At 34.7% G+C, this 20,250-nt stretch overlaps 1 protein-coding gene across 1 annotated transcript in view; it reads right to left on the minus strand.

The window, feature by feature from the left end:
- The window catches only part of LOC144449170 (xanthine dehydrogenase/oxidase-like), a 32,902-nt gene extending 13,157 nt beyond the window's left edge, over positions 1-19,745 (minus strand). Inside the window, exons 1-20 of the mRNA XM_078139664.1 lie at positions 19,609-19,745; positions 18,333-18,390; positions 16,888-16,984; positions 15,892-16,000; positions 14,723-14,911; positions 12,570-12,641; positions 12,238-12,318; positions 11,565-11,706; positions 10,720-10,887; positions 9,874-9,950; positions 8,720-8,813; positions 7,928-8,037; positions 7,633-7,817; positions 6,782-6,947; positions 5,821-5,907; positions 3,939-4,056; positions 3,091-3,142; positions 1,892-1,997; positions 1,201-1,320; positions 621-845 (exon numbers count right to left, since the gene is read on the minus strand). Of these exons, the coding sequence (XP_077995790.1) occupies positions 621-845; positions 1,201-1,320; positions 1,892-1,997; positions 3,091-3,142; positions 3,939-4,056; positions 5,821-5,907; positions 6,782-6,947; positions 7,633-7,817; positions 7,928-8,037; positions 8,720-8,813; positions 9,874-9,950; positions 10,720-10,887; positions 11,565-11,706; positions 12,238-12,318; positions 12,570-12,641; positions 14,723-14,911; positions 15,892-16,000; positions 16,888-16,984; positions 18,333-18,390; positions 19,609-19,677 (2,325 nt within the window). The 5' untranslated portion in view covers positions 19,678-19,745. The remainder of the gene's footprint in view (positions 1-620; positions 846-1,200; positions 1,321-1,891; positions 1,998-3,090; positions 3,143-3,938; positions 4,057-5,820; positions 5,908-6,781; positions 6,948-7,632; positions 7,818-7,927; positions 8,038-8,719; positions 8,814-9,873; positions 9,951-10,719; positions 10,888-11,564; positions 11,707-12,237; positions 12,319-12,569; positions 12,642-14,722; positions 14,912-15,891; positions 16,001-16,887; positions 16,985-18,332; positions 18,391-19,608) is intronic.
- Between the last annotated feature and the right edge of the window lie 505 nt (positions 19,746-20,250).

The following is a 20,250-nucleotide window of genomic DNA, read 5'->3' on the forward strand; positions in this document are numbered from 1 at the left end:
TTGTCTATTTTTTTACTTCCTTTTTCTATTTTACTCAATAATGAGGATACTATAAATGACTAGCGTGTTTTATTTCCACTACTTTATCTCTTTAGTCCCTATGTATACACTTAGTAAATTAGCCAATAACAGATAAAGATATGATGGATATATTTTCATCCATAAAAGACCACACAGCAAATGTTCACAGAGGGGATTAAGACTATTCACATCCTATGTGTACACTCTAGTGAATTAGCTGATAACAGATAAAGGTAAGAGATAAGATAGTGGAAATAAAACACACTAGTCATTTATACTATCGTCTTTATTGACCCTTATGGCGGCATAAGTATGTAATTCACACCAGCTTCATGACACAGCAATTTATTGCAGGCATATTGAAATATAGTAAAGAATGATGTGTTCACTTTTCATTGAAAGCAGTGCATGATTTGATCAACCTTTGCTTTGAAACCGTTATAGAATATCCCGGTATAACGAGGATATCTCTTCTGTAAATTTCAGTGCTTAACCTAGTATTCTTTAAATAATCTAAAATCATTTGATAATATATACTTTTGGAATGTTATCTGTCACTTTCTGGCTCAACATTCACACTGTCCCTTAATCCTACAAACCTGTGTTGCAGTTGGATTCTGTGTTGAGGAAATTATCTCCATTTCACCATCTTCTCCATTTGGTATTGCAATGCATGCATTCGTCTCCAAGTAGAAGTGCTCTTGGCCACCAGTTTTCATCTCTCCTTCTATCACATGGTCAGACAAATTTTCGAATCCAACTTGAACGTTGCCCTTCTCTATTGTCCTGCTTGGTTTGTAGTATGATTCATGTGTAATTGCTTCCTGTCCAGTAGAAAATCACTTGGAACATTTAACAATTGTATTCAGCCCCTGAAGTCTACTTCACTTTTTAAACAGTTTATTATCAACAGAAAAGCTTCTTTATATCAGTTATGACAAGAATTATGTAAAATAATGAATATTCTAAGAATGTTTCAGCAGTTTACAATTATTGTACATGGTATCTATGGCCTAAATACACACATATACACACATACATACATACATACATACATACATACATACATACATTACATATTTGCACACACACACACACACACACACACATACATCTTAGCTTTAGCTTACAAAGACTGACAGGTACTGAAGCTTGACAATTACTGAGTTTAATTCTTACTTCCATGGTAATGATAGGTTCCAGCTCATTATACTCCACAGATACAAGTTTAGCAGCTCTCTGTGCAAGGGTATGACTATCAGCAACTATTGCACCGATCACTTGACCAACACAGGTTACCTAGGAAGAAAATCAGTCATGGCAATTCAATGATGAATTATTTCATTTCAACCACAGTTGTATTCAGCACAAAGTGTGGCTTAAGGCAAATTGCCATCTGGTTGATCTTGCATCCCAGTGAGTTTCAATTTTTGTATTCATAATTGTAAAACTAGTTTTGCAATAACTCTAATATTAGGATCTTCTATAAATCCAGCTTGGTATTTTCATGTTGCCTATAATAATGCCTTTAGAATATTATTAGAAGCACCAGGATGTAAGTGAGCTAGTACCTGGCAGTATTTCTACCATGTTTGTGTATAGTAATTTTATATTTTTAGAAGTAAACAACATACTTTACACTCTAAATTTTACCTTAGTCTTCAAGACAGCGAAATGCTTTCTTTATTTACTGCATCATTATTCAATATAGTACATTTTGGAAAAGACTTTATATTGATTGTTTTTCACTTTGTACTGTAATGACCTTTTTCTTTTCTTATAATTTTAGCTTAATAGAAATTTGTACATTTTATTTTTATGAGCTAGTTCTCAAAATAAACTATAAATATTTATTATTACTCATACTTACTTTGTCAGTGGCAAAGACTTCTTCATCAGCTTCACCAGGAACATCAACATGTGTAATCAATGTATGTAGACCTTGCAAGGACAGGGCTTCAGACGCATCAATAGATCTGCAAGGGATATACATCATATGTGTGTAATAAATTATAAGAAAAATGAATGGTACAATGGATGATTTCTTAGACACAAGTAGAGATGGATAATTCAAAGCTTGTGTTCACACCATTTTTTTTATAGTTTTTAAAATTAAGAATTTCTTTCAAGAGTTTCTTTATTTATCTAAATATATTTGAATTTTATTAGAATGGTCACCGCAGTAGCAGTGCCCTAGTTTTACAGAAGCAGGAGGAAACTGGACTACTCAGGGAAAATCTGCATTGTTCATCATGGTCAAACTGAGCATGTACTTAAATTTTAATCATGCTTGGCGGGTTTGAAGTCAGACTGCAGAGGGAAGAGGTGTATGACCTAACTGCTCGATCACTGACAACCTACACTGAGAAGAAAATATTCTTAGTCTGTCAATTAGCATACTTTTTCTGAGTATACAAAGTGTATAAACATTTATTCGTTGCTTTATTTGTAGCTGTGAGTCAGTGTGATATTATTTATTTAATAATATTCAATTTTCAGTCAATTTATTATTACAATGAATACTCCATATTCTGGTTACGAAGCTTTCACCATTTTGCACATAAGGATCGCAAGACTCCTGGCACCCCAGATTTGGCAACTTGAGGGGAACAATTTGGTCATGGTGATCGATGCAAGAAGCTGGGAACAAAATGTGTGTAACAGAACTCTCCACATGTTTTTAAAAGAGCATTACATTATGGTTTATATAGACATGTCTTTATTACTGGTAGTCACTAAAATGGCACTGAGAAGTGAAGAACAACACAGTAAATGAATGGTAACTTGTCTGCTGTATTTCTCTTACAATACTCAACTATTCCGGCCCTAACGTCTAGCCCTGAATGGTTTGAAGTTACAGCACTCCTAGTGGCGAAACCATGAAATCTCTTATCTCTCTGATAAGTGGACTATTGCCTATTAAAAGTGTCATGGAATTCAGTCTCCAGTAATTCTAAACTCAATACAAGCTAGTTTGCTGTCCTGAAATTTCTATGACAGGTTTGATAATTTACTGATGTGTTGAAATTCTGTTCTAAAAAATGTAGCAGCCAAATTCATTCTACTCACCGTATCTCAGCATGAGCTTTTGAACTTGTCACAATGGCAAGGTATAATTCACCTATGATAAATGGCAAAAGGTTGCAAGGCAAAGTAAGTAACTAACTTGTAGTTTATGGTAGTTGAATCAGTAGCAGCATCACAATAGCAGCAGTAGTATAGCAATAATAGGAGTTATTGTTGAAAGAGCACAGTAATTAAGTTGTGCAGTCTGTGAGGTGTACCCCTTACTGTGATGTCCGGGCACCCTCACACATCAGTCAACCCAGAGCAGGCTGGTGCCGAAGGGCAGAGTGCAGGCAGAGCGACATGACAAATCTTAGTCTACTTAGTTGTAGTATTACTTAAAAACACAAAATCTGATGTTAGAATATTTCCACAAAATAAGAGAGGATGTGTGCAGTTGTGATGGAAATGTTTCTCTGGAGCAACAGTTTTCTGTTTCCAGTCTATGGTACTATCAAGCAGTTAAGACTGGCCTCATTGTTAAAAAACAGAAATCACTTCAGAACACAAATTCAAAGATCTCAAGTGTCAAGACAAAGAGATTGTGGTGAAAATGATTTCATCACAAGAGGTTTCCCTCATGAACCCTTGCAGCAGGAAAGTCCAATATGGTTGAACACATGTCAAGTGCAGTAAGACTTTGTTACAAGATTTCAAAGTTGAGTTAGTTATTGAGACGCTATTTTATCCCCTTAAGTCACTAAAGTTGACAGAAGTAGTAATCAACACGTGTAATAAAGGCAGAAATTATTAGTCTTACTGGACTTTTCCTTCAAAATATTCAATTATTGTTGTTGTTTACTACAGTATAACATCATATTCAGTTTGTAACGCCTGTTATCTCTAGATACCTTGTATTGGGGGAATGTCATCACAATAGCGAGCTTCTCCTGTAGCTTGTTTGAAGGCAGATGAATGAACCATTGGTCTACCTACAGCATCATCAACAGGTTGACCTGGTGCAACTTCCTGTCAAAACAAAAAGAAAGGTTTTTAATATCATGTCAAAAACAAAAGCACTGAGCCCTTGCCTGAGTGATGGCGCTAATGCAGCTTGGTAAGATGTATCACTAAACTTATCTTTGATGTCATTTTGTAATACAAAAAAAAAGAATAAGGCCAAATAGAAAATGATAGGTGTCAGGTAACCCGACCAAACCTAGTTTAAGCTGCCGACCCTAAACTTTTTTTTCACATTCACACAAGATAGAATGGTGAGAATGTACTTCTATTTGTATGTAAATTTTCTTACAAAAGTATCGTTGGTCAATTATTTATTAAAATCCCATCTCAGAGAAATCGAGTCTTTCAAAAATGTAAGTTGAATTTTACAATACAGTCTACATATCGTGTTCATACATGTTAACTTCACACATTTTTGTCTTCATTTATTTCTTTTTTTATATCTCGCCAAACTATCACAGAAGTATTTTTACCCACAAGTCTTAGCGTTGAAGCCTCAAAAAAAAAATAAAACAACTTTTTTTTTGCCTAAAGTCCAAGTTACATGATGCAACTCGACGAGCAACTCACTAAGCAATTCGTCACATTGCCTTGTGTACGCTCTCTGTCGCAGGGCCTCGCATGTCGATTTTTCTGCAAGTCATCGCAAGTTGCTTCTTGAGTTGCTTCTTCATGAGTTGCCCCGTGTAACCACTTCGTCGCATCGCAAGCAGAAACCTTTGACATATACCTGCGTGTCAAATTATGTTCAATGTTTTTTTAAGGCCGCCATATTTTTAGTATAAATATTCTATTTCGGCAAGTTTTTTTGATGTAATTTCAATTTATCACCACAAGTTATCACTGGTATACAACATCTATGAATGCTTGATCTCCGCAGAATATCATTTTATTTCTAACTTGAATGCAAGTAGTGACGTCGTAAAGATCAACATCGCCTAAACAGACTTCAAATTGAATACAGTTTTACTATCGATACCTCTACAAGTTTTCAGTCATTTAATCGGTGATAGTATCAATGTTACAGTATTTCTTCCAAGTTCCTGCTGCTCGAATACTTGACATCTATGACCTGTAACTTCTATATGTCCACACATGTGCAACAGTTAGTTGCGAATTGCCAAGCAAATATTTGTTTTGCCTAATTCTTAATATCATGTCAAAAACAAAAGCACTGGGCTCATGCCTGAGTGAGGGCGCTAATGCAGCTTAGCATGATATATCACTGAAATTATCCTTTCCAGATACAAGTATGCTATTTCTATATACCCCTACTATACAGAACTGGACTGGACACTTTTACATCATCCATTTTAGCCCAACACTATACAGAAGATTGTGTAGGTATTACGTTAGTCAGCAAAAAGTCCTCTTTCATCTGTGTGCCCTCAGAATCCAATGTTGCAAATATTTTCCACAAGATATGCAGGTTTTTATACTGAAATTCATCTTTAGAAAACAAAATTTCCTCTTGAATTTGAGTCAGGTAATTAAGTTGACATCTGTTTACTCACTACTTAGACCCACATTTTAAAGGAGTTAACGAGATACACAGTAAGTTTCTAGCAAGATATTATTCTAAATCTTTCACCTGGACACTAAACAGGGAAGTGATCATAAACCATGGAAGCGTTTCAAATAAGGAAGTGATGCTTTAAAAATGCGGTGATCAAGGGTCAGAGGTCATAATATGGCCGGCATTCATAGACATATACTGCTATGGGTAGGTCATAATGTGTCCCTTATACAGTGAAAATCTGAACAAACTACCTGATACATTTGAGTGCTGCGTATACTGTCCTTCTGAATTCCAGACAGGCTACTTCTGAATGAAGATGGAACCGATGCCTCTGCTACCTGTCAACATATGATAAGATAACTGTTATCAGCAACTTACAGATCAACATGAGGATGTACCAGTGTAAAATTTAAAGCATAAATTCAACTATATTGAGGAGATAACTTATCACAGCAAAATTGAAGTAGCTGCTACATGTACTCCACTAGTCCACCTCTAGCCAACATGATGAAGACGCCAATTTCATCTCACCAGTACTGTAAAAAAATGTATTACCTAGAACTCTCTCTCTGCTTTGTTCTCTCAGATATTAGATCATTAAAGTCAGACAAATATGGACCCACCCATGTGTACAATTTTGTGAAAACATTTTTGTCATTTTCAAATTGTAGATTACGCCACTGCTTAGTTCTTGAATACCTATTTTCATTGCTTCACATATCAGAAACTTTTATCAATTTGTCAATAGATTTTCTTTGAAGACATGCAGAAAATGTGCATGGAATATAGGAAAACATCTGTTATGACACCATCAAGGATACTGATTTCTCTGACTATATAATAACAAAAGAAATTTGCATTTTAAAACGCTCTTATACAGACTGTCTATACCCAAGCTGGTGACAATGAAAATTATACCATGCAATTTAACACATGTCTACGTCATTCGTTCTGCTGTGATCGAAATATTACTGGCGATCGTATGATTATATTATTCTCAAATATTTTTCTTCATTCAGCTGGAAAATACTCATGACCTAAGGGCTAGCGACTCATAGTAACAAGGGCCCCTTAGGTCACTTGTATTTTCCTTGGCTGAAAGAATACAAATATTGGGGAGTAAAATCTAAATATCCTATTCAAAGCATTGTGTTTCGTTTAGTTGTCAGTACATTTTAATACTGTGAATCTTCAAGTACCATAGTGCCATACCTCTTTGGCGTTTAGTTTATCCAATACACTCAGATAGAATTTGAAGAAGAAGCTGGCAGTCAGAGTTCTCCGGTATTCTATCATTCCACCAGGAGCAGACGGTGGCAGAGGAAGATCTTCAGCAAGGTGTTCACACACACTATCAATCAAACCATCATTCCATTTCCTGGAGTAAAATATAATAGTTAAAAAAGTTAGTCCAGTGGTCGTCTGATACAGGCATATATGGATATAGTACCTATTGTTTGTTGGCAAACATGATGCATCACATTGCCATCACTTTGGAAACTTGGACACACATCCCAAGTTCAGAGCACCATTTGACCTACTTGCATGATGCCCGAGTCCGGGTTCCCAACCCACATCTGTGCAGATAGGTTTACTCGTTTGCATAAGGCCAATTTTCACCTCTTCACCTCATATTTGGGTAAATTAATATTCATTTGTCAATATATATATATATATATATATATATATATATATATATATATATATATATATATATATATATATATATATATATATATATATATATATATATATATATATAATGTGTGAATAAGTTAAAAATAGGATTGACTATATTTTATTATTCCTTTCAAGTTAAAGTTGATATAACTGTAGAATAGGTAAGATCCTCCTCTGTATTAGAAAAAGTCTACAGAGTCTTTTGCATGAAAAGTCTGTGACCTGTTATGGGTTAAACAGCTTGAATGTCAGAATTTTATGCTGACATGTACTCATAGAATGAATGATTCAGTGATCATTTATCACATTTCTTATTTTGATAAATTTTTGGGGATGTTATAAAAATAAATGTCAGTGTATATGAAAAGCATGTATTATCCCACCTTCCTATTAAGGCGTCCATCGTCCGTTTAGCCATAACTGTGGTAGGTGCCATACCACCATAACTGAGAGCCAAGTCTTTGATAATGTTAGTACCACTCTCAAAGAGTACTCTCATTCCGGCATTCACGATGGCAATATCATCCTCTCGTCTAGGAGATTGCTTGTAACCATAGAAATATTCATCCTACAGGAAATTAAAAGAAAATGATTTAATATTTTATGATTTGAGATTTAAATGAAAGCATTTGTGAAATTAGTTATATCGATTACAAAATAGTATTTGATCATACATACTTCTCTTGTGTGTGGAATGTGAATAGATACAAGGACATCTTCTGGTTCAACAATAGTTTTCCTATACCCTGTGAAGAAACCATCACCCATGGCAACCTGTCTGGTACCAGCTAGGGGACATAATGGAAAGTGAAATTACTAGTTTGATGAAAAAATTTTATGTTACAATGTTGGTCTATCTTTATTAAAATCCGATGTTGTGAACTCGGTGCGATTTCTTTATGTAGCTCTTACGTTTATTGTTGTTGGTTCTTTTTTTGTTCTAGCTGTGAGCACACGATACCTACATCTAACACAGTACCTGGTGTTCTCAAGCCAAACGAGAGTGCTGAGTGGATTTACTCAACAAATGAGAATACGTAATGCGCCGAAACATAATTGGCACAGAACCTCAGAGGACTCTGTTCTAAAAGAGCACGAGCACAGAGCGCAGACAACGATGTTATCTTTATTGTTTCCTGGTTCTCTTTCTTTCAATTTCAAACATTGAATGTTATATTACAAGACGGATTCTGGTTGGCTACTTGTAAGTATAAGATATGGTACAACATTCAGGGAAACTCAAAAAAGTGTGAAAGTTTAGATGTTTCATTCACTATGCAAATTCATAACGGGTAAATGTACATCTTTACTGTACAAAATAATTCTTGGTAGGTATGCTAATATATTTAAGTATTAAATTCATAGAAAGCTCATTTTGGGACCCCAAATATCTAAAAATCTAAATACTAAATATTCTAGCTCATATCTTTAAATATCATCACATGATAATATTGTATAAAGGTGACTTACTTTTGGAGGCCAATGTAAGTTTACATCCGGCAGCCATGAAGAGTGGATTGAGATCTGATATGGGACTGGCCGTCATAATATTACCACCAACAGCCTACAGTTAAAATAATGGTTACAATTGCTGATAAAAAAGAAATGATGAAGGAGAATACTATTGTAGTAGATTTAATTGTACAGACTGAAAAAGAATGGCTTAAGGATTCTTCCAATGAAGTTTTAATTGTGTTAGAAGTTTCTTGTAATATGCAATCTTTATTATATACATATGCTCAGATCAATCGTTCTTGATGACGTTTAACGCAAAATATCACTTCTGATATGGTAGAGGTTAGACATGTTTTGATTATTGGTAGTCACTAATATGACAATACAGTGAGAATAACACAGAAATGAGTTCACTTAGTGTCTGTTCTCTTTAAGCTACAATACTCAACTATTTTGGCCCTAACTTACAGTCCCCAAAACAACTTATGAACAGCACTACTAGTGGCCAAGCTATGAAATGTTTTATCTCTCTGATAACTAAAATGTGGTGTATTGAAAGTTCCATCTAACTATGCAAATAAGACTCAAAATACAAATTGGGTATTAGTATATATATTCTTATATCACTTTATAATCTAGCCATTTTTCTTGTGTTGCCCAAAGACATTGGAAACACAGTCGGTAATGACTAGAATTAATTTTGGCCATTAAAATTTAAGGCACATTTCATACTTCACATCTACAACAATCCTATGCAAGGCAATAATATTGATTTTAGTGTATAATTAACTGTATATGTATATACATTAGAGGCATTGTTAGTAAATTCACTGAATTCAAATGGTACATATCACTGTTACCAATGAATTGCTAGTTACGAGTATTTCATACATTCCATTACTGAGGAACCATAGATGAATTCATTGCATGTACACATATACAGTCCATTTAATGTTAGTGTTCACTGGCTATCTTTGATACAACATGCAGAAACCAATAACAAACTGCTCATGCTATACACTTCAAGATAACAAGATTGAATGAATACACCATAATAACTATGAAAAAGTAATAGCAATCATGCATGAATCATTACCTCATTCATGCATGGTACAGTATTACATTGAAAAGTGACACTATATATATATACATATAATGCTTATACATACAGCAACATTTCGAATTTGATGTCCACCAAACCATCGTAACATTTCTACCACAGCAGCAAACACACCACATTTGTAATCTGAAAGCAGAGAAAATAGTTATGAAACTTAAACACCTGGTACAACATAGATGTTGTGAACGGTTTTCAGATTTAATACTAGCAATGTTAGTTTTTTATGTAGCACTTTACAATTATTGTACCCAAAACTGAACAACGCCCTCAACAGCAATCATGATTTCAAACTGTTTCTGTACTGCTTATATGGCTAATAGCGACCACTGATTAACATGTACAATGTCTAGCTATTGAAATTTTAACAATTGTCAGTGACTATATTCTGGTTGTCTGATCGAAAAAATGATACTCTAGTTACAACTAATGGAGTTTTAACATGGTGACAAATTCAAAACTGAGCTTTTGGCTCAAAATTTAAACTTGCCACTACACTACCTACAGACAATACATTGCTTTACCATTGATTAACAGACACAATGTCTTTTTTCTTTTTTTTAGTAATTGACCAATTTTTAGTGAATACATCTTTGGTTATTTGATGAAAAAATATGTCCCAGTTGCAGCTAGTGCAGGTTTAAGCTATTGCCCTTGTGCAGCAAAATTTCTATTTTTAAGTATATCTATGGCATAAGTGGTTTTTAAAATGTAAATAAAGTTGAGCTTTGCCCCCAACCACTGTGTTGTTTTACATTTAAAGTTACAAACAAGGACTTGTCTATAATCATTTTTTTAAAGAGAAAAACATAGTAAAGTTATTTTGCTAATCCAAAATCCAACATAAAAACCTCTTTCCCATCCACATGGTCATTTTAATAAGAAGTTAATTCATCACCTGGTAGTTTTGGAATCTGTGTTTTCAATATTTGGTCTATTGTTGATAGTGTCACAGATGCACCAAACACCACTCCATCATTGGTTATTTCAACTTTCTTTAGTTCTGGTATGTGAGTTGGTACAAGGAGGACTGGGTAGAATTGATTCTTGAATTTAACTTCAACTCCTACAAACAAATTTTTAAAACAAAATATTACAATCACACAGGTCAGTACATGCATAGCTAAAATTAACTTAATTATAAATATTGACGAGCGTGCTGTATAATCCAAATACTGGAAGGCAGTTGATTTCTGTGACTGGTAACCTTTAACCCATATGATGAGTGTTCTACAGACTCGGTGGATACTAGGCTGTACCACTATAAATCTGTGTCTCACTCAAATGACAAGTGTGAATTTGGGTGTATTCTTGGAATTATCTGTACTCCTAACATCTGCATTTTGCAGTAGTGGATTTATTTACATGCAAAAGCTTTTTCCGTGGAAAGAAATCCCACTAACATATTCTATATTCTATATTCAGTTGTTGTGAAAGGTGTCAGCATTAGTTATACTAAATATGACAGGCTGACAAGATGGGTGATTTACAAGTAGTGTGAACTCTCACCTTACATTGCCTACCAAATTAAAGTGTGCCCAACACATCCTAAATGGCCATTCCACCAAATGTTTCATTCACCAGAATAAAAGTTAAGGCTTTACTCATACTTAACGATACACTAAATGAATTAATTTAGCAGGTTCTCCGTACTTAATTTTTCTGTGGCGTGATGGAATTTATTCAAATTATATGTAATTGGAATGCAGGAAATGAAACATGACAACCAAACAACCACCTCACCTATTTCAGTGTTACCAATGACAAGTCTGGCAGCTGGATACAGGGCTTTTAAATTCAACAATTCTTGTAAAGTTGCTGGCCTAATCCACTTCACTCTTTCACTACAAAACTGTACTGTCTTAGTGTAATGTTTGTCAGAGTTCTATGGATAAAATATCATGAAAAATACTTTAAGTTTTTAACAACATAATACATGTATATACATGTATATCTGATAAACTTTGTCCCATCTGCTCAGTAATTTGAGACATTTTTAGCCCAAATTTGCATATCACTGATGGGATAATCACATCATGAACAATTCTTAAACTAAACACCCCTAAAACCATCCCACCATTTTTCAGTCAAATCTGCTCTGTACTTTTGGAATTACACATTTTTTACCAAAATGACACATTTTTAGCCCTAATTTGCATTTTACTGATGAGATCATCATATCAAGAATACATATTAATCTAAAATTTTTGTATTATGTTGATTTCCCACATTTGTTGTACATTTTTCAGAGCACTCCACACTGTCTGACAATTACTAATTGACAATTAATGAGTGGTAGTTATAAATTTAAGTGTATCATTTCACATAATTTTTGACAAAGATTCACTCATCATAAATTCTGGAGAAAAGATCGTGGATTTTGTGTGTAATATAATTTTGGCAAAAATTCACTCACCATAAGTTCTGGAGGAAAGATTGGTTCTTGTGTTGGATCGTATGGAATAAACTCACTTGGATTAACCAACTCAGTGGATATCTATTAATACATAAAAACGTATTTTAACAAAGACTAACATCACTATGCCATAAACAAATACACAATGCACAAACACAAAGAAATACAGTGACAGGTTTCTTTTTTAAAACTGTTTTCTATCAATTAATTTGAGTCTTTTTTGTTATATTTCAAGAGTGAATGAAGACATAGATAATCAAGTGTAACTTATCAGCAATATTAGGACATACAGTAATTTTGACACTCTTTACTTTCATTTATGTGTTACATACCCCTTCTTCCTGCACATTCAAATTCCCATTCATACAGCAGCCATTAGCTCCCCCTCCTCCACAGCAGTACTCCTGAGGAAGACATTTATAAATAAGTTGCTGTAAATCTTATCATGAAGGTATAACAGTCCAACCCCATAATGATATATGATCAAAAAAAGGAATACAGATAAAAGCAGTATCTAATTTGTTTTTTTAATTGCTTTCAAGTTTATCATGATGGTTTGTCGTAAATGCTTTTTTAAAGTAACCATATGGATGAGGATTGGGTATTTATTTTATTTTTTTTAAATTTATAACACAATTTTATCATGGCTAAATTCTACTTGAAAAATCAATATAAAACAACATTTACTAAGTCTGTTTGTAACTCAATACATTGCAAAAAACTAGTTTAAAAATAGTGCCAATGGCATTGTGTAGAACAACTGTATTTGGCTGTTGCTATGGGCATGGTCTTGTTGCTAGATATATTTGCAGACATTTTTGGAATCTTTATTAATTTGCCTACCTTTCCCACTTCATCTTTGCAATATAATAATAATGATAATAAACCATCATTTAATTGTTGTTATGGGCGTGTTCCTGTTGCTAGGCATATCTGCATACATTTTTGGAATCTTTAGTCACTTACCTACCTATCCCTGTTGTTAGCTTTGTAATATGCATCATCACTTTACTGTTCCTAAGGGCATGGGCATAGTTGCTAGGACCAATTGTGTTGAAATATTTTCAACAATAACAGCAGAATAATACCTCCAGAAACATCCCGACCAAGTTTCAAGTTTTTGACCAAAATCGAGAGATTTTTAGACCAAATTTGCATATCGCTGATGGAATCATCAAGTTATGAATGCAGTTTCATTAGCATATTCCCAGATCTGCTCTGTAGATTTGAAATTATAGATTTTTGACCAAAAAGACACATTTTTAGCTCTAATTTGTATCATGTCATGAACAAATAATAGTAATATAAGCATCTGAAGAACGTTCCAACCAAATTTCAGCCCAATCTGCTCAGTAGCTTTGGAATTAAAGATTTTTGAACAAAAAGATCATCTTTATACCTAATTTGAATATCACTGATAGGATCATCATGTCATAAACAATTCTTAATCTAAACACCACTAAGAATGCTCCCACCAAATTTCAGCCCCCATCTGCTCAGTAATTTTGGAATTATAGATTTTTAACCAAAAAGACACATTCTTACCCTAATTTGCATATCACTGATTTGATCAGCATATCATGGAACAATATTTTTGCTACATATCAAAGATGCTCATACGTACTTAACCATCACTCGCAATTGACTGACCTCCAGAAACATCCCGACCAAGTTTCAAGTTTTTGACCAAAATCGAGAGATTTTTAGACCAAATTTGCATATCGCTGATGGAATCAGCAAGTTATGAATGCAGTTTCATTTGCATATTCCCAGATCTGCTCTGTAGATTTGAAATTATAGATTTTTGACCAAAAAGACACATTTTTAGCTCTAATTTGTATCATGTCATGAACAAATAATATTAATATAAGCATCTGAAGAAGGTTCCAACCAAATTTCAGCCCAATCTGCTCAGTAGCTTTGGAATTAAAGATTTTTGACCAAAAAGATCATCTTTATACCTAATTTGAATATCACTGATGGGATCATCATGTCATAAACAATTCTTAATCTAAACACCACTAAGAACGCTCCCACCAAATTTCAGCCCCCATCTGATCAGTAATTTTGGAATTATAGATTTTTAACCAAAAAGACACATTCTTACCCTAATTTGAATATCACTGATTGGATCATCATGTCATGGAACAATATGTTTTTGGTTGTAATTAATTTTTGCCACATATTAAAGATACTCATACTTAACCATCACTCGCAATTGACTGAACTCAAACCTGGCTCGACATAACATGTAAAAGACCTGAATTTTAATGTAATTTAATTATTATACCTAAAATAAAATGTCAAGGAAACCCCTACTATGTGATCAACTGTTCTAACAATGCCAGAAGACAATTAGAAGGCATACATCAACATAATATTATACTAGAATAGTTTAATCAATGTTTTATGTGTTAAGTATTTTCACTTGAATAAAAAAAAAATTCTAAACTGAGCTGGTGCCCCCTTTAATTCACACTCTTACCTTGGTGAATGTTTTGTACCCTTCTATGATTGGTCGATATCCAGTACAACGACACAGATTACCTTCAAAAGCACTCAGCATATCATCATAGCAAGGCTGTGGATTGTTTCTTAGGAGTGTATACATCGACATCACAATACCAGGTGTGCAGAATCCACACTGAGAACCATGTGATTTGGCTATACGTTCCTGATTGGTAAGTGAATTGAAATAGTTAATATCAAAATCTACATACCTTGTGTACAGATTCTATACCGAGAACCATGTGATGTTTATGCATTGCTGATTGGGTGTTAAAATGAAATAGTTCATATTAACATCTCTATACCAGTTGTACAAATTCACCCACAGAGAACCATGTGATTTGGTTATACAATCCTCCTAATTGGTAGCGTGTAATGAAGTAATTACTATATAAATCTTATACCAGGTGTGTAAAATCCACATGTGATTGGGTACAGGCTGGCCCAAAAATCAATTAGATTTGATTTATTGCGTCATATTTTACAGCAATGCACATATTAAGTTTATGCCCCAATACTGTTCAGGGTGTAGGCATAATATTATGATTAAGCCATTATGTCTAACAAAACAGTTTCAAGAAATGTTCCAGTGCAGCTATAACAGAGATGGATGGATGGATGTACACTCTCCTGTGGTCAGAATGACAAGTCGACATCATTTAACCACACATACAAAATACAAAAACTGAATGGTTTGGCTGAAATATATGGGGTATTAAAATTACTTATACTCTGAGTTCAGTACTATTAATATTGATGATACTGTTTATTCGTCTCAATAAATGAAGCAATTTGTTGAATGGTCACCACAAGAGCAGTTCCCTAGTGCTATAGAAGTGGTAAAGAAGCAGGAGGAAATCATTGTACCTGGGGAAAACCTGTGTTGTTTTGGCAGGGTCAGCAATATTTTTATCATCCTTCTTACATAGTGTTAAAATTTTAATCAAACCCAGCCAACACTTGGTGGGTGTGAACCCAGACTAACAGAGGTAAGAAGCATACAAGCTAACCACTCTACCATCGACAACCCCCCCCCCCCCCTCCAAAAAAACAACAACAACTATTAAACTACTAAATGTGATTTGAGAGCAAGGAAACAATATTTTTATGGTTGTATGCCTGTTAGTATAATTTCTATATACTAACCTGTACAGGATGTAGTCTAGTTTTAGTGCTACCAATACCTTCTACAGTTGTCACAGCCATACCATGCATGGAACACACAGGAGATAAACATGCATTCACTGAAAAGTGACTAGATGAAGAAGGAAAAGTGATCGAAAGAAAGGTATGTCAGAAACTCTAGAATGGTACTATTATGATATTGGCAAACTAAGATAGACACAAACTAAATTGTTGTTGAATGATACAGTATAGATACACAGGTAGACTAGAATTTAGTAATAATTATATGGATATAATCACCCTGTAATCAAGATAGTGTAAGCACAGAACGAGATTGAACTGTGCGGCCACTTAAGGAAAACTTGCTATCAGAGACCCCAACCTAGTGTTAAGGGTACTGATAGCTTATATCAACATGTTGCAATATATCAGCTTTAGTTTGTGTCTGTGTCAGCTTGCTGATAGTTCATCTTCCAATGTTGTAAGTAAATACAATCACATTATATTAAAGTTCAGAATCTAACGTGTACAGCTGGTCTGGAGCATAAAATGTAGGAATACAAGATTTGTTATCTCGGTGACTTAATTAGGATGGTTTATGAAATTAGTGTAAACATTAATGTCAGAAAACTTTGATGCTCTGATTTGATTCAAATAATAATTTTTATGGCCCAAATATGGGTTTTGCAGACAGAAGTTGTATGGAAGAAGGTCTCAACTTTAAAGAGGGTCTGTTAATTAGCTAGGACTACCGAGGTCTGCAAAACCATATCTAGGCCACAATTATCATATACCCTGTGTAGCTTTAGCTGGTATGAAAACACCATTTGAATCACATAATTACATGAATTGAAAATGAAACATTATGACCAGCAACTGGATGTGTCATATTTTAGCAAAGTGTGTCACAGCATGATAGGAAAATTATTGCAGTTTCGATGCACACACCCTCCATTGTATTGGAAAGTTTACCAGAACAAATTGAAATTAAGATTATAATTATCAAGACTTTCAAACCTGATTTTCTGTTCCTTGTGGTCATATTTTGATACCATACAAGTACAGGCTCCACATCCTCCTTCAGCACAGCCTAGTTTTGTACCAGTGAGTCTTACTGTGAAAATGAATTAAGGATAACATATTCCTATGCTATGATAGGCATAGCACAATGAGACTGCAGCACCACTGACTGTACTGAAATTAATCACTAGGCCATATGTTACTATAGAAATAGGAGATATAATTGACTCAAATAAGCTCAGTTGAAATGGCCATTTTCATGGTTGATAAGTTAGAGTTGCCCATAAACTTACTTTATATATTGTTGCTTGGGACATGCTCACAACGGGTATGTTTTTATTTTGTTACTAGGGGTATGCTCACAATTGCAATAATGTTTATTTTGTTGCTAGGAGTATGCTTACAATTGCTACGGTGTTAATTTGTTGTAGCATTCACGCTCACAACTGCTGTGTTTGTTATTGTTCCTGTAGAGGAATGACTGCATTCTTAGACATACCATATTTTCAGATGCTCCTTGGAAGAACCACAAATAATTGAAGAAACCTACCATATATTTAGAGGCTTTAAATTTTTAACTGAAATCAAAACATTCAAACCCCCAATTTTCATGCCAGGATCTGATCATCTTGCATTGAACAAATTGTTATATCTACATATGAAAAACACCCCAACCAAAACTGTATGGTGGTGACTTTAAATTAACTACTTGGGTTTCTTTTCCAAATAATGTGCAGTTGAAATGGTAACTTAAGTCAGGACACAATGAAACAAAATCATAAAACAAGTGTTGCAATGTAAATGGTGACGAGTGATTTATACCATTTTTTGAGCTCAACTATCTTTGGTGTAGCTTAAAAATCCGTTTTAGCTTCCGAAATATTACAAGGTCGTGTATTTTGTCATTTTGCCCTTAAATACAGCCCCCCTCCAGTGTTCACTTTGAGAAATTGTGACGTCACATCATCCTGTCACTGAGGGAATGAGGGTTACCGTTCCAGATCAGTTTACCTGAGTTCATGAAATTACAGAAAACATATCAAATGCTTTGAATTGGTTTTAACTTTATAAAAAAAAGGCAACTTAGCATCGTAAAAGATTTTTAAAAAATTGTAAACAATGTGTAGTCCGATCGATCGTATGCATTGTTTTCCTTGGTACTGAGAGCCGAATCTGTTTTCATTTTGGAACATGTACATCTATATCACATTTGAATCGACATAAAACGACGCAGTACTATAAATGTGAACTCATTTCGCGATCGTGCTTTGAAAGAAGACGTCGACGTCGAAACAGCTACAATTAAGAGCGTTTTGACTCATTTCGAACACAGCAGAACCAATGACGAAGGCACATGTTGTCATGAAATAAACGTGCTTTGTCGTCATGACTAACGTATTTTTTGTTGAACCTGACCGGCTCGTGCATGGTATAAAGGATACACTTTGTTCTAAGGTACGTCAATAAGGTCATCTCTGGGTCAACATGTCTCTCGATGACCTGTGAAATAAAAGGGTGTCAAGATTGAGTCAGTGATTATGGTGGTTTATTACAGATATACATATAAATCTTCACCTGTGTGATGTCATACAGGACAGACTAAAGACCAAAGACCTCACCTGTTATTTTAGCAAGAGAAATGGAAAACTACATTCCCTCGTCAGAGCAGAACAGATTACGACTGAGAGCGAGAGACAGACAGACAGACAGACAGACAGACAGACAGACAGACAGACAGACAGACAGACAGACAGACAGACAGACAGACAGACAGACAGACAGACAGACAGAGAGAGAGAGACAAAGAGAGAGCCTATAAATGCATTAGCATGGCCGTCACCCACCTCATCACTGAATATATATTAAATTATTTTGTGGCGAAGCCGCGATAAATTTATTTTTAATTTACTCGGTAAACGTTCGTTACCATGAATTACGTTTGCCGATATGTTGTTTGAAATAACATTATGCGGACTTTATCCAACGTTTAGCATAGCAGTTACGATAAATATAAACATTACATTCTACAAAAAAAGTTTCATATTATTAAAAGAAGACAGGATTCTGAAGGAAATGTCCGTTACTGTGGTTTATACGTTCGGTTTTCATTAAAAGACAAAGTTTAGAATCACAAATGCGATTTTAAGATTAAAATGTAAAAAAGGACAGTCGTTACTGTAACGTTTTAATAATTAAAAGTGTACTTTTTCCGGAAAAAACAACATCTCTTTGATTTTTCTTTTTAAAATCATCTACGCATGCGCAAGGTATTATCACGTGGGAATGAGGTCGTTTGAGTACATGGTCTTCAGAAACGTATGTCATGTTAAGTTGTCAACAAATGTCAAATAAAAAGTTTTTTCTAATGACCTCTATAATCTTGGAAAATACAAAAGGTTTTCAGTTCTTATAGTTGAAATGTACGTTATATACTCGGTGTTGAACAAAAATTTATTTTCTAAATGGGAGTTGCAGTGTCAACTATGGTCGGTTTTAGTAGATATTGAGTTTCTATATGTTAGGTACAATGACGTGAAAAGAAACGACATGCCACTTACATATACCTAATGGCAGATACTTGATGCACTCGATGTCACGAAATTCCTACATGTAATAATTTATAATCACATATTGTGTTTGACCAGTACTGCTACGAAATACCAATTCAACCATAGCCATCATACGACTTTTAACGTATACTGTATTATATATCCGTACCTTTTTACCATTGACGAAGAAAACAAGATCCTCACTCATCAGGGAGTCGCTGTTAGCATGGTGCGACATGATGTCAGAACACAAAATCAACTCCCCCAAGTATAACTCCTACCACAGTAGCAGCCTGTAGTTCGCTGTGTTCCAGAGATATATAATACTAGTAAATGACCTTTGTGTGACATGCTGGCACACACAAAAAAATCTTTTGACATCCATGGCAGGCGCGTCACACCACACTGAGCTTTATGCACACTCCAACGAACTCGGAAACATTACACCCTCTACGAACTGTTGTAATACTTGTATGTGAAACAGCAATATCATGAGTGTGTGGCGGAATTGGATACGAAATAATTGAATTGGATGAACATAATATATATTTTTTACGGTGGCTTGTTAGTGCCATTGGGTAATTTTGAATTTCCGACGTTTCCACCTGTGCATTTTTCAGTTGATTACTCAGGTGCAGCAAACGAAGCTGTTCATGCAAAAACCTGTTCGTACACAGTTAATTTTTCAGTGGGCGGGCAATTTCCAAGCTTTGCCAGAGGGAGGGGAAAATGGCCCGGTATTTGGCAGCGGGCAAAATATATTTGAGCTGTAAGATATAGGGAAAGGGGAAGGCATTATGCAAAGCGGGCA

The sequence above is a fragment of the Glandiceps talaboti genome, chromosome 2 (assembly GCF_964340395.1).
Source record: "Glandiceps talaboti chromosome 2, keGlaTala1.1, whole genome shotgun sequence".
Taxonomy (NCBI): Eukaryota; Metazoa; Hemichordata; class Enteropneusta; family Spengelidae; genus Glandiceps; species Glandiceps talaboti.